The sequence below is a fragment of the Drosophila virilis genome, chromosome 2, assembly GCF_030788295.1.
Source record: "Drosophila virilis strain 15010-1051.87 chromosome 2, Dvir_AGI_RSII-ME, whole genome shotgun sequence".
Lineage (NCBI taxonomy): Eukaryota > Metazoa > Arthropoda > Insecta > Diptera > Drosophilidae > Drosophila > Drosophila virilis.
This window is the reverse complement of record NC_091544.1, coordinates 7,920,514-7,939,387: the sequence shown is the minus strand read 5'-3', so window position 1 is coordinate 7,939,387 and position 18,874 is coordinate 7,920,514. Positions and strand designations below refer to the sequence as shown.

Sequence of the window (18,874 nt, the reverse complement as noted above, 5' to 3'; positions counted from 1 at the left end):
GGAACACACAACAGACTGTCACTCAAAACTGTGCGACTCGTGGTCCATGCTAACTATTCCTGTACATATATATATATATCTACATTTGTATGGATATATGTGTGTTATCTTGGCGGACACAAACAAACTACTTGAAAGTCGCGCTTATTTTTAGAGACAGTCGCCGAAACTGTCTTTTTTTTTCGTTGGGCCTCAATCTTGAATGACTTTGCAGAATATATTTGAACATAACAAGGACAAGTATTGAACAAAAAATAATAATAATAATATTTTCGATACGATCGTATCAAATAGTTCAGTTATTTTCCATTGGCAACTTTATGAGCATTATAGTGTCTGCTGTGGCTATTATGTGCCGCTCCCCCTGACCCCTCTCCCGACACCTAAACTGCCAATAATGTGCGTCATTCTAATGCGAATAATATCGAGTAAAGAGAAAAAAAAAAACGAAAAACAAAAAAGCACGAAAAACAACCAGACAAAACTACTCCAATTCGGCTTACACATGGTTCTACTTCTAATGGACTTTATTTGTACTTGCCACTGTTACCAAAATCAAGTGGTTGACTGTGACGAGCGGGGGGTTGGGCGACGGGGCTTGGGCTGAAATGTTTTTTGTGTTGATTGTGTTTATGCGAACAAAGCGGACACTGACCAGGTATAAATACCCACATACATATAATATCAATATGTTTATATATAAATAGGTAGCATCGGAAGGCAGTTACATGAGAAAGCAACACTGTCGAAATTGGGCAGATATTAACATATGTGCGTATGCCTGCACATACATATAAATATATGTACATCTGTAGGCAGTTGAACGTGTAAAGGCTTATTATGTCTTGAAATAGATTGATTGCTTGTGAACAGCTTTGTGTCTGCAATCAATAAATTATAGGGTATACACTTTCAGGTGTTACAAATAAATTACAAATAAATGAACGTTGCGTAAAACAAGCAATTATTATTTGCTTTAACGTGAGTTGATTAAAAATAATAATAATGTTAAAAAAATTAAAAAAATAATATTTATCATAATAATGAAAAAAATTGTTTTCTAGTTTAAGTTTTTAATCACTTTTCAACTAACTTAGTTAATAAATAATTTTCTAGTAAACTTCAAATTTTGGAGAAGCGCTGTTTTTTGGATTAAATTGATTTCATATCCAAATTAAACACCTAATTGTATATTATATAATTAAAACGTGATATTTTAGTTGGGAAAAAACCTTAAGAAATGGGAGAATGCAGCGTCAGACTCAGTTAGCTGGGCAGTTTTGGACTTCCAAGAAGTTTTCTATGGCCTTTTAAGGCTGCAATATATAAAAGCATCTTAATTAGGCGTGCCGCTCTACTAATTCAAAAAGTTTGAAAACTTTTCTAATGTGGCGCCCCGGCCACTTAAAATTCTGCCAACTAACTTCTAATAATAATAATAATTTTAATTGCCAAACGGCAGCACTTGCGCATTATGCCACAAACGCAGTGCGGAGTTCACAACTCAAGAAGTTGGCGCAAATGGCGGCGGCAAATAAAAAATAATAATAAAAATAATGAAATAAAACCAAACATCATGCTGACTAAGGTGGATTTTTCCATGTGTTGTTTTTCTTGCGCCCACTTTGCCTGCCGACCGAAATGAGAAAAAAAAAACCAAGCTTTCCATTGAGTCGACGCGTCGTTACGATTCGTTTTGCAGATGACGTACCCGAATCACTGGGCAGCTAATGGGCTTACGAACGGACCAAAAAATAATATAAACAGCCTACTTTACTCAATATATAACAAGAGAATTATATGATGTGCTTCGAAATATCATTTATGCAAGGGTTAAGAAAAGAATATGTTAAATTAATTCATTTAGATTCTTTAGCTAGAGAAAATGTTAGGTAAAAGAAAATGTTAAAGTGAGTATTATTATATTCCAATTTTTTAATATATATATTTGAACTCCAATTAGATACATATTACATGTGTTTTGACCACGCCCAAAACCCACAACCCCCACTTAAGTATTATTGAAATAAGTAATAATAAAATACACACAACGCTTCCACATTCATCTCATTCTTTGCGAATAATAACCAACTACAACACTATTGCTGCTGTAGTTGAACCAGCGATTTCTCGCCTGTTAGTCCGAACCCTAAGCTATGCAAAGCATTAACGTGACGTTTCTTTGTTAACTTTATAGCTATAATTTCATTTTTATCAATATGATGGATTTTGCATAGTAGTAAATAACTATATAAACATTAAGGAATAACTATATAATATACCCCATGCTGATAATCATTTGTCGTGTCGCACAGGCTGAAATGCTTTTGCCAGCATTTGGAAATTGATATGATGAGGCCATTAAGACATTTGTTAGCAAGTTCAGTGATTTCAAAGAAAATGGAAATTTTCTTTTTTAGCAACTGGGAAAGCTGCCTGGGAAACGACAGTTGCCGGCTTTAAATATGCCCAAACCAAAAAAAAATAAAGAGACAAACATCCTTAGAGGTATTCACGCTTGTGTTGCCCACATTGCGAGCGCTTAAATTGAAATTAAATAATGCCGCACAGTGTGCCCTGTCAGAGCTGTCAGCAGAGTGAGAGGGTGAGAGGGTGAGAGGGTTCTGGGCCAACGCAACTGTCTAATTGAACTAATAGAATTTGTTTTTTTATTCACACCCGCACGCGTCAGATAAGAGCAGCTTTCGGGTATTTTTGCCGGGGCATGGTCCGGCCGTGCTGCGGGCTGCACGGAAAAATATGCTTTGAATGGTCGTTCTACCCCGCATCCGGCCGCTGTTCGCTGTTCGCATTAAAAATTATGATTCTTCTTGCCACATTTTTACAGAGGGCAGCGGCGAAAGGCGAAATGCTGCCAAATGTAATCATTGCTGCTTTTAGCTGGGTGCCAAACGCCCGAGGCGCCGCTCCATGCCGTACCTAACTGATTTCCGGGAATTGCTACACACCAACACACACTCACACACACACAAACAGGTTTATCGTGTCCTTTTTAAACTTCAACTGCGATTGGTTGCTGCGGGGCCAAGTGCCGAAGATGTAGTCCTGGCGACCAGCAGCGGGCAATCAGTTTAAGCTGTCGAGAACTCTCAGAGGAGGATATAAAGCGAAAAAATTGCTAGCAATAATGTGTTGCAGGCAATTCGGAACATGCATGTACATGTTTGTAAGGCCACTTTAATCAGAGCATATATACTAAACCACACACACGCACACGCACACGCGCACACACACACACACACACGCACAGACGCACACCCAAAATCATTGAACCTCGAGGCGAGGCTTAAAAGCCGCAAAGGCGCCACGAGCCAGCGTTGCTAGTAGAAAGATCCCAAGACCCAAAATGACAATCCCTCACATAAACCAAGGAACCACTTGGTGGTCTCTGCCGCGCCTGCGGCTCTTCTTGGAGGCAGCTGTGGCAGCAGCATAAGGTCGTCATAGGCACACTCGAGCAGTCAAGAGCAGCGCCAAATGTCGACGCATTTGTGGCAAGGGCAGAACCGATTTGCTATTTGTGTAGTGAACGGCAGCAGCCGGAGCAGGAGGAGGAGGAGGAGAGAGATGTTGAGGAACAGCAACATCGGGAAGGTGGAGTTGGGGAGGCACTCAACTTGTTATTTCAACTGTTTGTTGTTTCGTTTTGTTGTAGTTGTGGCAGCCACGTAATGCTGCTTGAGATGTCAAATAGCAAAGCGGCAGGCAGCAACAACTGCAAAAACAGGAAGCACTTGAAAATTGAAATCAAGCGCTGGGCGCCACCAACGCAACAGCAACAACAACAATAGCCACAAATAATAATAATTCTGCTTACCGAAAAAAAAAAGAAAACAGAAAAAAAAAACAAAAACAAAACATTAGCAACAAAAGCCAGGCAGCTGAGCCCAAAGGTCCTCCAACGCAATTTGCATATGAATATGGAGGGCTCAGAGGCAGCTTTTGTGTTGCTACGCGGCACGCGGCTTGCAACAACAGTCACAATCAACAACAACAACAGCAACAACAGTAAATGATATGTTGTTTTCTATATGAATAAACCAACAAAAACAACAAGAAAGAGTCATGATGTGAAAGCTGCTGTGCCAATAGCTTATGTTGTAGTTATTTGCCGCCGGTAAAAACAAAAACAATAAATAAATATGTGATCTAGTCGAGAGTGTAAGCCGAAAAGATACCCCTTAAAATTACGCATAGTGTAACTTATACATAAGTTTAATGATTCAAAGTATGAATTGAGTAGTATACGCAAAACCTCAAATAGATTTGATATGCGTGCGATATAGTAATGAGCAGCTCTTTGCCATTCATGACAGCAAAAGATCGTATTATTCCCAATACTGAGTTTTAAATTTGGGAAGTCTTGTTTAGGCCTCTGATATATATGAAATATTAGAAACACTGATGTACCTATTGCTTTAGCATTACTATAACTTTTGACTTGTCTAATGTCTGACTTAGTTAATAGCCCTCTCTTAAAAAATGCTTTGTGCTTGAACAACAACAGGGCCAAATATGCAACCTTTTTAGTCACACTTTATTTGCTTATATACCAAATCTGGTCAGAGCTTGTTTTGCTTTGTCCACGATACGACTGCTATAACTTATTCTTTGATCAAAGAAAGATAAAATCTATTTGTTAGATAAGTATGAAGGTGAGAAGCTACGACTATAGTTTGTCTAAGATCGCACAGATCTGATCTGGCAATGTTTTCCAAATATGCCCTATGCCCTATTTAAGAGGCCGCATCGAGTTGTCAGCTCGAGTTTCTATAGGGTATACGAAAATCTTTAACTGTTGTTTTGTGCTGTTGCTGTGCTCCCAGGTTGCCTGTCAATGGTGGGCGCTAGATGGCGCCACACGCCAGTGCTAAATTGAATAAAGGGCCTCCCAGGACAGACAGGAAGCTACACAACAACCTACACCGACACCCACTCACACACACTCAAACACACACACACATGTGAGTGCCTGAATGTAAGGGCCCAAAAGTTATGTAGTGTACTCGACGCTACCTTCCTTTATGGGCGCTTGTTTTTCTAGCCGTTTCCCTTGACTTTTTTCACTTTTTGGGTTGCTTTGAATTTAATGGAAAATTTATTGACGACATGCCGCTTAGTCGTTTGACTTGGACTTGGACTTTTGCCACACAGCATTTCCTCCTCCCTAAACTAAGCTATTGCTGTTTTATCATGTGTGCAAAAGTTTTCCCATTGGGGTTTTATGAACTGGCACATGCCCTGCATCCTGCACTTGACTGAACTAAGAGCTGCCCACGTATCTTGTGCGGGTGTGTGGCACAATAAGGGCATTATGTGAAATTGTTTGCATTGATTGATTGTTAAATACTTTTAGCAATGCTGTGGGTAATTTGACAATGCTCAAATCTTCAAAGTAAACATGAAAATGTTGACAAAAGGGTCGTGAGAACAAGCACAAGCTTCGGCAAGCGGAGATTGTGTAGAAATTGTGCTGCTTACCAAGTTGTTCACTTACCATAAATTAGAGTTATAATTTCGCTTAGCCAAATCAACGACGCAATAAGCTCGCAATGGCACACACACATGCGAAAGGGCTATTCCAAGTCAAAGAGCGTAGCAGAACGGATCAACCCCCAAGGGAAGCACACAAGCCAAGGGTGGCTGGCTGGCTGTAGCCAAAAAAAAACTTTTCTCGCGTGTTTTACCAACTTTAATATTTTATACTGGCGATTTTCTTTATGGGCTTCGGCCCACCGCCGCACCCCCCTTCAAGTACTCACAGAACTCAACAAGTTCCAGGGTTTTTGGCTAAGGACACGCCCGCACATTTGGCCATTAGTTTATGATTATTGGAGTTTGGCAAGGGTTTCTTAGAGTTCACAGCAGTTACTCACCTGTTGTCGGCAACTTGGTCAGCGTCGGTTGTCCATTGTCATCGCTCAGCAGCAGCAGCAGAATTTCAATTATTATAATGACAAAAATGCGTCGATTGTAAAACAAAAACATTGCAATCTGGCGTTAATTTCCGTTGGTTTTTCCAGTTTCCAATCGCAATCGCAATCGCTATTATCTCTTTTCTGGTTGTATTTTTATAAAGAACTCGATTTCCTGCTCGTTGTTTTCAATAACTTTGTTACTTTCAAATGTTCTTCTTAAGTGCATCTTCTAATTGTTACTTGCATTTTATGCGCACACACACACGCACACATTTACATTGTTCATGTGCGCGCTTTTACGACTCTTCTCTGTCTTTTGAATCTGAAACTTAACTAACAAATTTGATATTCTGCGTTTTCACACACACACACACACACACACACACACATCAAATGGCGAATCGCTGTGCTACGATACGCACACAAAAGTATGCTAATATATTTTAGCTACGTTGAAACATGCATAAATATTTTACGCGTGCAACAGTGCGTATACGTTATTTGCTTAACAGGCCGCAAAACCCTGGCGCCAATATCAATTTATGATTTGACGTCAGCGTTGCGTATGGAGAAATTGATGGCATTTGGCTCTAGTCTATCGTAAGTTGAGAGTTGGCTAGTCAAAGTAGAAAATCCCGAAACTAAATGGAATAAAGTCAAACCGAATTTGAAATATGCGTTAAACTATACAAAAGTAGGCGTAAGAAATATATATGCTTGCAATAATTTTAACTAGTTTGTAGTTCTATAAGTTCAAAATTAAACCAACAAATGTTAACAAAACATCTGATAAAAGAACCTAATGATATGCAAAGTAATATTGCGAGCAGAAATTCGAGAGGAATAAATAGTTGAAAATAAATACATTTAACTGACAAAAACACATTGAAAATGTATTTTAATATAATTATTATGCTATTAATATCAATTAAATTGAAGAAGAAAATAACACACAGTTTTTCGAGACGAATGAGTGTTGTTATTGGGAATAGTTAATAATTCCTACTTTAATTCTGCGGAACATATTATTAGTTTTGCAATTCGGATCCTCTACTAACTTGTTGCACCTAGTGGAGCATTTGCCAAGGTACTTTTGAAAAGTATAACAAATCTGCAGAATTGAGCCCAATCTATATGCGCGCATTATTTACTGCATTAGCGATGCGTCGCGTAACTCAGCTTGATGTTCTTCGCTTGGTGCTGGCTTTCAACTGTTTGATGTGTGTTGGATTTGGGGTATGGCAAGCTTTGCTTAAGCTTCACCCACTGCTGCCACTTCATTATCATCATCGGAGTGATGCTGCGGTGACGTCTCTGATGATGCCATGACAGCCCGGGTACATTTCAATTTCAGAACCAATGCTAAAGACAACAAGTACCCGAAATGCGCGTGTATCTAGCACGGAGTGCACGAATTTGCGCGGCAAAGAAAAAAAATAAAATATAAGAAGCAGAAAGCGTCGCATAAATGAATGCTAAAATATATTTGGGCAACGCTGACATTGCTATTACTGTTGTTGTTGTTGTTATTGTTGTTGTTGTTGTTGTTGCTACAACTACTATCAAAGGCTTTGCGAAGAGAGAGGAAAAAAGTACAAATAAAGCAGATGGCGTCGTCAGCAGCGACGGCAACTGCGGCTGCGACGCTGACGTAGCAGCCGCTTTCAACGTTTTTTACATACATACATACTTATACTTATTTGTGTGCATGTGTGTGTGTGTGTATATTACATTAGCTTCTGCAACGGAAATATTTTGGGCTATTGTTTAACTTTTCTCTGCATAAAATAGTATATTTTTTTAATTTAGGGCAAAAATGCACAGCGACAATTTCAAATTGTGTGTATGGTTTTTTTTTTCTTTTGTAGATTTCCGTGCCCAAATTTAATATTGGTTTTTATTGCGTAAAGTTTGCTCATTGTTTAAAACTTGTATTTATTGCCATTGCCAACGCATTTGTGTATTTGAAAAAGTTTTTAACAAAACGCAAACAACGTTTTTCGCCGTGGTTTTTCGCTGCCGGCGGCAACTGCAAACAACAACAACAACAATTGCCACGCTCAATTGAGAGATAAGGAAGAAGCGCAACGGAAATCATATCGGGGTAGTTGAGTATTATATAAAACAAATTTGACTATGCGAAATACACACACTCACACACACACACACAAGCGCTCGCACGCACACGCACACGCACACACATGCACATGGTTAAAAGTTTGTTTTGTGATGTGGCTGCGGATGCCGGTCAAAATTGAACGACGACGCAAATTTCGATTTCCTCGAAATTCTACCTTGTTGTGCCTTCTATTATGGTTATTCTTCGCGTTCTTGTTTCTTCATCATCGCCATTCACATGCTTCATCATGAGCATTAGCCGTCATATACATTTTATACATTTGTTTGCAAAACGACAACAGCAGCAGCAGCAGCAGCAGCGGCAGCGGCAGCGGCGGCGACGGCGACAGCGACAGCGCAGCTTACTAAGCTTTTTCTGAGCATCCACATTCGCATCAGCAACAGCAGCCCACTCTCACTTTGGTTCTGGTCCTCTGCTGATGTTAACGCCAACGCCGACGTCGCACAGTGTTTTTCAGGCAACAAAAAAGGAAAAACTCTACTTTGGCAATGTTTACATAGGATTATTTGCTATCGTAGCTTCCAAGTTAAGCCTAATGATACTAAATACTTCTAGAAAGCTTCATAAATTTTTTTCAATTGAAATTAGAATATACATAAGTTAAATATGAGTTATTCTGATTTTAATTAAATTATAATTCAAAGAGCTGGCACAAATATTTGATAGTCTGCAATTGCAATGCATCAAAAATATTTAATTTATGGACTTGCTATTGCTTTCTCTAAGTTAAAGTTGATGTATTTTACGTTGAATATTTAACGTTCAAGCAAAAATATATGTACATATGTACGTTTGGTTCTATTATTTCTTAATCAATTTGTTACACTGTGCGACGTTGCTGCTGTTTTGCTCCTTGTTTTTGCTACGCTTTCGCTTTGTGTTTGTACGCCGAGCTTTGGCTTTGGCTTTGCCTGCTTGCCTGCCTGCCTGCCTGCTACAACTGCCGCTGTTGCTTTCATGGCCTTGTGTGGCTGTTGCTGTTGCTGTTCTTCTTGTTGTTGTTGTTGTTGTTGTTGTTGTTGTTGTTGTTTTTGTTATTGCCCAGTATGTCACTGTGTGCGTGCGTGTGCTTTTTTGTTCGACAGCAGCCTTTGTGGCCTGGCCGAAGAACTACTACTGTACTTGGCGGCTTTCGCAGCCGCAGCCGCAGCAGCAGCAGCAGCAGCGACAGCGGCACAGAGCACACAGTCGTGTGCTTTATTGCGTTTTATATCCTTTTTTGTTTGGCATCTTTAGCTCGTGCGTTCATCGCTGTTTGTTTGCATGGAATTTCTCATTTTAAAATATTCATTTTAATATTTATGCCTATCGGCCTACCCCTACACAAACACAGCCACACGCACAGGCACATTGATGGCGACGATGACATCGGCACGCACTTGATTTCTTTGTTGTGATGCCTTATTATGTCATAATTTATTTGCAGCAGGACACAAAAATCAACAATGCCGGAATTTGCAGCAGCAGCAGCAGCAGCCAATAATGAATCACATTTCATTTGATTTGCAGCATAAAAACATAAAAACATAGCCCATGTGTCTCTTTTTAACTCTCTTACACTCTATTTCTCTCTCTCTCTCATTCTCTCTATGCGTGTGAGTGTGTGCGTACGCACTGCACCGGCTTTTGTTGCCGCCATCGTCGCTGCCTGCGCCCCCGCTCACTGCTGACGCCATAGCTTTGCTTTGTTACTACCTTTGTTGTGTTTTTTGCATTTCCGCTTTATGTTTGTATTTCGCTGGCTCAGCCTATCAATGCTTTTTTATTTGTAATTTTTGCACACACACACACACACACACACTCTCACGCACGCCTTAGCATTCGGCGACATCAGCGTCGACCGCTGCCGCCGCATAAATCAACAAATTACAATTATTTTCACTGTCGCTCTCGGAATTATTTTGCGCTTTTTGTTGTTATTATTTAGCATTTTTGTTTGTTGCTTTATGGCACTCTGCGCGTGCAATAACAAGAAGATACACACGCACACAGATACGAATATTCGTCAGCGCCAGTCGAAGCGCCGCTTGAATATTTACAACGCTGCACTGAGAATTAAAATGCGAACTCGACTCGCGACATCGCCAGCGAGCAGCAAACACGTCCAAACAGTTTGTACGCCATTCGTGTACTGGGAGCTTTGGTCCGAACTGGCGCTGGCACTAACATGTTCGCACACGGACACACACACACACGCGCATAGAGAGCAGTCATACAGATACTCGTAAGCTTGCGTTTGCCGGCGACGTCGACGTTGACGCCAACTTTTGTTTTTGTTTGCGCTGCAAAAAGAAGAAACAAAATTCAATGGCAGCGTCAAAAGCTCGCCACCATGAATGAAAGTTTGCCATAAGCGAAACGGAAGAAAAACGATGCACAAAATAAACTGACAGAACTTTTAACGTTGCAAGCGTTGTTAGGCCTGGCGTTGCCATCGTATATAAAAAAAATCCAAGAAAACTAGATATTATTATTTTATACGGTTTTGTGCTTAACACAAACCATGGACCTTAAGAAATGTATTATTTAAGAAGAATTAAAGTGGCTAATTAATCAAAATATATCATATGATCTTAAAAAATGTCGCGAAGTGTGCGGGCAACTTATTTTAATTACAGATAAATAAGTGTTTAGGTAAATAACTAGCAACAGCAACAGTTTTGTTTTATTTAGTCTTAATAAGGCGGTCACACCATTCTAAATAATGGAAAGTATCGATATTTCATACGCACTGCTTGAATTTCACAGCACTCACTGCGCTAATGTAGCAGCCAGCTTTTTGCTATGCAAGCTTAAAGCGGTCTTTTTGAAAGAAAAAACCTTCAGGCCGAATTTTATTAACACCAAATATAAGATTTAATGTACTTAGTTTTAAAAAAATTACCATGTGATAAAGTTTTGCTTTATTGGGCGCTCACACTACATAGAATTCATGCACTGATTTTTACATTTGTGTTTATTAATAATTACTTCAATTGTTTGACTGTGGATTGATTTTGAATATGGTGTCAGATTGTTTAATGGTATTTATAGGTAACTAATCCGTCTCCGATCGGGGCGAGCGTGTTGATTGCTTCTTGGACTTTTTATGCTTACGCTTTTTGGCGTCATGGCTGTTGCCGCGACTTTCGCGTCTGACGCGACTGCCCGATGGATCGTCCTGGTCGTGTTCTTCCTCCTGCAGCTTCTTTAGTGTCTCCGCCTTCAGGCGCTCCAGTTCATTCAGCTCGCGAGTGGTGCGTTCCTTCTCAAGTTCATCCTGCCGCTGCTTTTCAGCGCGTCGCTCCTCCTCCTTGGCAATTTCCTTGCGCATATGCTCCTTGAGCAGCAGTGCGGCCTCTACCCGCTTTTGCATTTTCTCGCGAGCTGCTTTATCCTTATCCTCGGATTCCGAGCCAGGCACGGCCGAGGAAACCTTTGGCGGACTTCGTTCCCGCGAGCGACGCTCTTGGGAGCGCTGGCCCCGTCGCGGCCGGCTGGTGCTGCGCGAGCCGCTGTGCCGCCGGCCACGACTACGACTGCGTCTTCGCTCTGGCGATCCATGGCGCTTGCGACTGGGTGAGTCTCGTCTCTTACGGTCCGGTGAATCTCGCCGCTTGCGCTCCGGCGACTCTTGCCGCTTCCTAACGGGTGACTCTTGCCGTTTCCTAACGGGCGACTCTTGTCGCTTCCTAATCGGTGACTCGTGTCGTTTTTTTTCTGGTGACTCTTGCCGCTTTCGAACCGGCGACTCTTGGTGTCTGCGACTTGGCGACTCCTGACGTCTGCGCTCGGGCGATTCCTGGCGGCGCCCACGACTGCGGGAGCGTCGCTGGCGTTCCCTGGACCGGCGGCGCTCCACAGGCGAGCCGCGGGTGCGTATGGGCGAGAGCGGAAAGCGGTTGCGGTATTCGTTGTCCGGAGACCGTTGACGTCGATCTCGATCGGCGAAGGGATTGCGACGATTGCGGTTAAACTGATTCTGACTCATATTGTTGTTAGTATTATTACTATTATTATTATTATTGTTATTATTGCCCTGGCGTCGCGGAGGCGAGCGCTGCTGGCGACGAGCCGGAGAACGTCTGCGTTGAGCGGAACGGGATCGACTCCTGTGCCGATTGCGTGAACTGGAACGTTCTCGACTGCGCTTAGATTTTTCTCGCTCGCGGATTTTGTCTTCTGCGTTCTTGCGTTCATCTCGCTTGTGGCGACTTTCTGCTGGCGGTTCGGCCACCTTTGGGCGTTCATGCTCCTTTGCAGAGGACGCCTTGGACTCGCTGTGCTTTTGAGCTGACTTGCTGAGCTCCGGCTCAGGCTCACTATCCGTCTGCTGTTCGTAATCCAGGGCGTTCATATCAACGGATTTGCGCCGCTTTGGGGGAGCTTCGTCTTTGGGTTTTTCCTTTTCGCGCTCCTTCTCGTGACTTTCCTTTGCCTTGCCGCGTTCTGACTCTTTCTGCGAATGGGATGTGCCCTGCTTGGCATTGCTGCCGCTCGACTGTTTCTGTTTCGAGGGCGACTTCTCGGGCGTCACCTTGCCGCCGTAGGTGCTAGCGTGTGACAGCTCAAAGAAGGACTTTTTAGGATCCTTGGAGGCCTCCTCGTGCCGCTTCTTGCGCTCCTGCTCACGACGCCTCACCTCCTCGTCGCGCATCTTGTTCTCCTCCTCCATGCGCTCCAGATCCGACAGCTTGATGGTGCGCTTCTGCGCATGCTTCCAATGCGGCGGCGTTATGCTCTTCGATCGACTGCGCGATGGCGTGCGAAAGCGCTGTGAATTAAAACAATTTTTATTAACATATTCTATAGACTGGAGGCTACATTTTTTTTGGTGGGATTTATGTGTTGCTTACAAAGACGCCACGCCCCTTGACAATGCGTCCGCTGCGCGAGGTGGGCACCTGTTTTTTTGACCAGCCAAAGGCGTTACGGTTACGCTCTCTGCCTCTGTCGCGATCATCACGCTCCCGCTCCCGCTCCCGATCACGATCACGATCGCGATCGTGCTCGCGTTCACGCTGACGTGCATCACGAGATATTTCACGGCCACCGCGGCCATCCTCACGGGAACGTGATCTTTCGGCGCGCATTAGGAATTTATTCGAAACCTGCATAAAATAGAGATCAGAACAATTTCAGAGGGCAATCTCCCAAAAGGAACTTCGATGCGGTGTCAAAGCAAATCAGTCCGGGAATCCAATTTAATGATATGATATCTTCTTTAGTTATATATCTCGAACTGAATTTATACCTCTGGTATCTCGCTGGGATCAATTTTTGTTAGCGTAACCAACGGATGTATCTCGCCCTCCTCTTCCGAGTAATTCTGGCGTCCATTACCGCGGGCAGCACGTCCCGTGTCGCTGCTGTAGTAGTTAATCATAATGTTTGACTTTGGAAACGCATTTCACTTGGGAATTAACGTACTTTTCACTGCCGCTCGAATTGGACTCCTTGCGCGAACGCTTCTTCTTTAGCTTATCCTTGCGCTGCTTGACCGCAATCTCATCATTGTCGCTAGCCGATTCCTCCGATGCCGTGGAACGCTTTCTGCGTTTCTTCTCCTTTTTTGCTGCTAAACATTGGGGCAAGAAGTTCAGATACATGACTGACTGTTGGATGGAGCTGTGACTCACCCTTTGTTTGCTTGACCAACTCGCCACAGTTGGCTATGGCCGCATCCTGCAATGGGCGCGAATTGCGATCAATGGGCAGATCCTCTAACTGACGCACCAAATCCTGACCCGATAAAACATGACCGAATACAACATGGATACTGCAAGTTGAAAAGCAAGACAAATATTAATGGATAATTGAAACACTTTTCATTAGATGTTTAAATTAATTAATAAAAAAAAACTTACTTGTCCAAGTGTGGCGCAGGCTGTGTTGTACTACAATGAAAAACAGAAGAGAAGAAAAATATTCTTTACACATTGCAAACTTGTTCAGGTTGTTGTTTGGTTGTTGGTAGCGATTTGTTGTAGTTTTCTACTGTTGTTGTTGTTGTTGTTGAGTTGCTGCTGAGCTGTTGTTGCTGTTGCTGCTGTTGTTGTTGTCGTTGTTGTTGGAGAATTGGTGGAGACAATGTTTGTGCAAACAGCAAACTAAAAGGTATCAACTCGAAGTCGACGACAACTCGAAGTGCGACAACTGAGGCCCGTCTGGCTACGGCTACGGGTCATCTCATCTCTTGGGGTCATCTCATCGATTGGGCTGCCGTCCGAGCGCCCGAGTCCGGGTACAGCTGTTAGCCACAAACTCTTTTATTGCGGCTGCGACTGTCAAGGTTGCAGCTGTTGCTGCTGTTGCCAAGGAGAGCCGAGTGAAGGAAGACGGCTTCAGCAATGCCAAGGTGCACCCACTGACAGACACACAAACAGGACACACACACAGACACACGCACACACACACTACGTGCGTACGTATGCAGAGGCCGGCGTTGGGTTGAAGAGAGGGGAGTGAGTCGGTGTCGGTGTCGATGTCGATGTCGGTGGGTGCTCAGTCCGCTGGTCAGAGATATTGCATACACTCGCTATACGGCAATAGATCAATGAACAACAACAGAATTTAAAATATAGATAAACAAAGTACAAAGCAAAATAATTATGTATTCATGAATTCATGTTGTTTGGCTGCAAGAGAAACTTTTACTTTAACTTATACACATGGCTTAAACAGGCAGGATAACATAGCTCAAGCCCAAAACAAGGGCGCCACAACGAGCCCACTTACATAAAGAACTGCGAGCCGTTTGTGTTCTTGCCGCGATTTGCCATCGACAGCAGAAAGGGACGATCGTGCTTCTTGTCGAAACATTCGTCTGTAACAGAGTTTGAAAAGTTAATATTAATATTATTGATAAACTACTAAAAACTAATATTAAATAATTAATGGAATAAAGAGAAATCTAATAATAAAGTATTCCCTTTGTATACCCGCTATAACGGCTTTTTCTTCCAAATAAGCCAAAGGATTGCATTTTTTATAGCTAACAAAGTGGCCGGAAACAGCCAAGTTAGCTATTTATGAAGTCTCAGTAAAGAGTGCTACCAACCCTGTTTATTGACAATTTGTGCACAGTAAGTTAACATTAAATTTAGCTACTTTTTTGAAGCGGCAGTTGGTAACACTGGCTGCAAGACTCAGAATAAGCCTGATGCCCTTGAAGAGTGGTTATTTTAATGGTTATTTTTTGTTGCAGCTACAGATAACTGAAAGCCTGACAGTTGTATGTCATGTTGTGGATAATTTCTACAATCGCATCGTACACCGTTAGATGTAATTATTTGTTAGCACTTTGTATGTATGCATGCATACATACACACACGAGACACATGCATATAAGCAGCACTCACACACACACACACGGACAGGGAGAAAACTTACCCTCGAATGTGCCGCCATAAATTGATTCGCCGCCGGTACCGTTGCCTGCACTAAAATCGCCCGCCTGCACCATAAAGTCCTTGACCACACGATGGAATATGACACCTTTATAGTGTAGTCGTTTGCCGGTGACAAGACCGGTGCCCTTTTCGCCCGTACACAGAGCTCGAAAATTTTCAACCGTTTTGGGCGCAACATCGCTAAACAGCTCGAACACGATGCGACCGACACTCAAGCCGCCGAGCGTTATATCAAAAAAACAACGCGGTCGCGTTGCACTCGCGTCCCGCTTATTAACCGTCATATTTTCAACTAAATGCAATCGATTTGTGTATATTTATTGATAAGTTTTCACGTTGCACAACTTTTTCTTTTGCTTTTTTCTCTCTTCTGTGATGAACCCTGCGCTTGCAAACTATCAGGGCTGCCAAACAATATACAGAAATATTTATCAGCCAGGGCTGCAATCGGTGTTTATGTGATGCGCGACACAGTTCTTACAGTTCCTAGTTCGTCGTGCCTGAACAACTAGTTCCAAGCATTTGGAAACTTTATAAAGCAGATGTTTATATTTATATACATATTTCTTCTTATCAGGAGCTAACTGCCAGTTTATCTGCAGCTATTCCGAACAGCAAATAAATCTTCATTAATTTATGGATACACAAATATTTATATATTATATATATTTCAATTGCACAGACACAAATAAATATTTTGTTTTTACAGCACAAAATTACGAACAAAGATCTAAAAAATGCAATTGTGCTCGTTATAGATATAGATATATATATATATAATTGTTCAGCTTAGACTAAATATATATGTTTTAACGCTCCGGCAAAGAGTCCGTCCTAAGCGGTCAATAAAATGGAATTGTTTTCGTTCGGGATTCGTGTGGGATTTGTCCCGTCTACTCGACGGTCACCGACTTGGCCAGGTTGCGTGGACAATCGACATCGCAGCCGCGCAGCACGGCAATGTGGTAGGAGAGCAGCTGCATGGGTATGACGGTGAGGATGCCCTGCAGGCAGTCCACGGTGCGTGGTATTTGGAGGGAGCGCGTCGAGAAGGCCATGGTCTCGGTGTCGCCTTCCTCGCAAATGATGATGGGTCGTCCCTTGCGCGATGTCACCTGCTGCAGTGCGTTCATGCACTTGTTGTATACCGGATCGCGCAGCACTATCATCAGCACGGGCATCTCATCATCCACGAGCGCCAGCGGGCCATGCTTCAGCTCGCCAGCCAATATGCCCTCGCTGTGCATGTAGGTCAGCTCCTTGACCTTCAGTGCGCCCTCCAGGCAGGTGGCAAAGTTGAAGCCGCGCCCCATGATCAGCAGCGACTTGTGCAAGTACAGCTCCTTGGCCAGCAGCTGCACCTGCGAGTTCAGCTGCAGTACGGTGCGTATATGCTTGTCCAGCTGCGAGAGGCCGGCGATGATCTCCAGCCGGCGCTGCTGCAGCGACAACCGATCCTCGGACATGACCAGGGCGAACATCACCAGCGAAATGAACTGTGAGGTGTACGCTTTGGTGGAGGCCACGCCTATCTCCGGGCCCGCATTGATGTGCACGCCGCAGTGCGACTCCCGACAGATGCTGCTGCCCACCGTATTGGTGATGCCCACGATCAGTGCACCGCGCTGCTTGCAGTAACGCAGCGCCATCAGTGTGTCCGCCGTCTCGCCCGATTGCGAGATGAAGAAGCAGACATCATCCCGGTAAATGGGCGTGTTGCGATCAAGGAAATCGGATGCCAGCTCCACCATGACGGGCAGTTCCGTAAGCTCCTCCAGCAGCTGGCGTGTGGCCACTGCGCTGTGGTAGGAGGTGCCACAGGCTATGAGCATGAGGCGCCTGCAGCGCTTGATCTCTGGTATGTACTCCTTGATGCCGCCCAGGACCACGGTTTGCGTATCGAAGCGAACGCGTCCGCGCATGGTGTTGACCACCGATTCGGGCTGCTCAAAGATCTCCTTGAGCATAAAGTAGTCGTAGTTGCCCTTCATAATCTGCTGTATTTCCATTTTAAGCGTGATTATCTCGCGTGCGTGCGGATCATCCGATGATTTATTGAGGCGATGTATGCTGAGAGTTCCATCCCGCTTGACGGCAGCCACATCGTCGTCCTCCAAATAGATGACGCGATTGGTGTGCTCAATGACAGCCGAGGCGTCCGAGGCAAAGAAATACTCGACCTCCTTGTGCTCCAGCGGCTGGAACTCGGCGCTGACATCCACGTTGAGCGTGCGACCGCTGGGCAGCAGCTGGAACTGCGTCTGGCCGTGCGGACGATGCGCCTTGGTGTACAGTATGGGCACATGGTCTGTGGCCAGCTTTGTCTTCGCCTTGATGCCCACCAGCAGCGGGGAGCCGCGTCGCGAGGCCACGCATTCGCCGGGAAAATGCTTGGACTTCAGGGCAATGGCAAAGGCGCCCTCGATTTGCTGTATGGCCTGCTCGACGAGCTCGCCAAACGTGTAGCCGGGATGCGACTGCCACAGATGATGCACCAGCTTGGCAATCACCTCAGTGTCCGTATCCGATTCAAAGACATAGCCGCGCTTCTCCAGCAGCGTCTTCACGTCCTTGTAGTTCGTTATGATGCCATTGTGCACCACCACAAAGCTGTTCTCCACATCCGAGCGCTGCGGATGCGAATTCAACTCGGAGGGCACGCCGTGCGTGGCCCAGCGCGTGTGCGCAATGCCAATGTGTATGTCCACGGGCTGATCATAGCCCGCGCCCTGGCACTGCTCCGCAATGGCATCCTCGAGCACTTTGACTTTGCCAGTGCGCTTCACCAGAAGAATATCGTTGGTATCGTTGGGCGAATCGATCGCCAGGCCCGTGGAATCATAGCCGCGATACTCGAGACGCTTCAGTCCCTGCACCAGCAGCTCCAGCACCTGCTGACGCGACTTTGGCGTCAGATAGTTTAGATAAGCGAAGATTCCGCACATTGCTTGGATGATTGAATTGGTTCTACTTGTTGCTTAATGTTTGGGCCACGTCTACGTCGCTCTGCTTCTTAATATAAACTGCGTCGACAATGCGATTTCGTGGAATTTTTTCTTTGAATGATAAATTGTCGGCCGCACACACACCCGCATACACATATGGACACACACACAAACACACACACACACCCGCAACCGTAATCAAGCGGCAGCAGCTGACGTGCGCAATGTAAACAAAAAGCGTTGCATTCGCTGGCTGTTGTTGGTTTTGCCATGGGGCGTAGAAGTGAACGCTAATTAATACTAACAGCTTTTATGGAGTGGCTTACGCAGTTCTCGCACCTGTCCAATATTAAAGACAACGCGAAAAAAACTGTATTTAATTTGATTTTAAAAACAACGCTAAAGAACAGCGGCCATTTGCAGCGTTGCCATCTGTTCAGTAAAATGCATTGCCTGTGA

At 44.0% G+C, this 18,874-nt stretch overlaps 3 protein-coding genes across 8 annotated transcripts in view; all 3 read right to left on the bottom strand.

The window, feature by feature from the left end:
* plum overlaps positions 1-10,216 on the bottom strand; it is a 56,203-nt gene extending 45,987 nt beyond the window's left edge. The window contains exons 1-2 of one of the 5 annotated variants that reach the window (XM_070206741.1): positions 9,775-10,216; positions 5,898-6,272 (exon numbers count right to left, since the gene is read on the bottom strand). In XM_070206741.1, the coding sequence (XP_070062842.1) occupies positions 5,898-6,009 (112 nt within the window). In that variant the 5' untranslated portion in view covers positions 6,010-6,272; positions 9,775-10,216. The remainder of the gene's footprint in view (positions 1-5,897; positions 6,273-9,774) is intronic. The other 4 variants (XM_032439132.2, XM_032439133.2, XM_032439134.2 and 1 more) reach the window with 4 other exon arrangements.
* Positions 10,217-10,944: 728 nt separating this feature from the next.
* Moca-cyp (nuclear cyclophilin protein Moca-cyp) lies at positions 10,945-15,885 on the bottom strand. 2 transcript variants are annotated; one of them, XM_002054463.4, is made up of 8 exons: positions 15,451-15,885; positions 14,797-14,884; positions 13,926-13,955; positions 13,698-13,837; positions 13,489-13,633; positions 13,313-13,427; positions 12,915-13,169; positions 10,945-12,832 (listed from the first exon to the last, which is right to left on the bottom strand). In XM_002054463.4, exons 1-8 carry the CDS (start codon positions 15,752-15,754, stop codon positions 11,117-11,119), a joined length of 2,793 nt encoding a protein of 930 aa, XP_002054499.1. In that variant the 5' UTR covers positions 15,755-15,885; the 3' UTR covers positions 10,945-11,116. The 2 variants fall into 2 exon arrangements, with proteins under 2 accessions (XP_002054499.1, XP_015026920.1); XM_015171434.3 differs by having other exon boundaries at positions 13,489-13,636; positions 15,451-15,884.
* Positions 15,886-16,103: 218 nt separating this feature from the next.
* On the bottom strand, positions 16,104-18,843 carry Gfat2 (Glutamine:fructose-6-phosphate aminotransferase 2). Its single transcript, XM_002054464.4, has one exon. It carries the CDS (start codon positions 18,413-18,415, stop codon positions 16,364-16,366), a length of 2,052 nt encoding a protein of 683 aa, XP_002054500.1. The 5' UTR covers positions 18,416-18,843; the 3' UTR covers positions 16,104-16,363.
* Between the last annotated feature and the right edge of the window lie 31 nt (positions 18,844-18,874).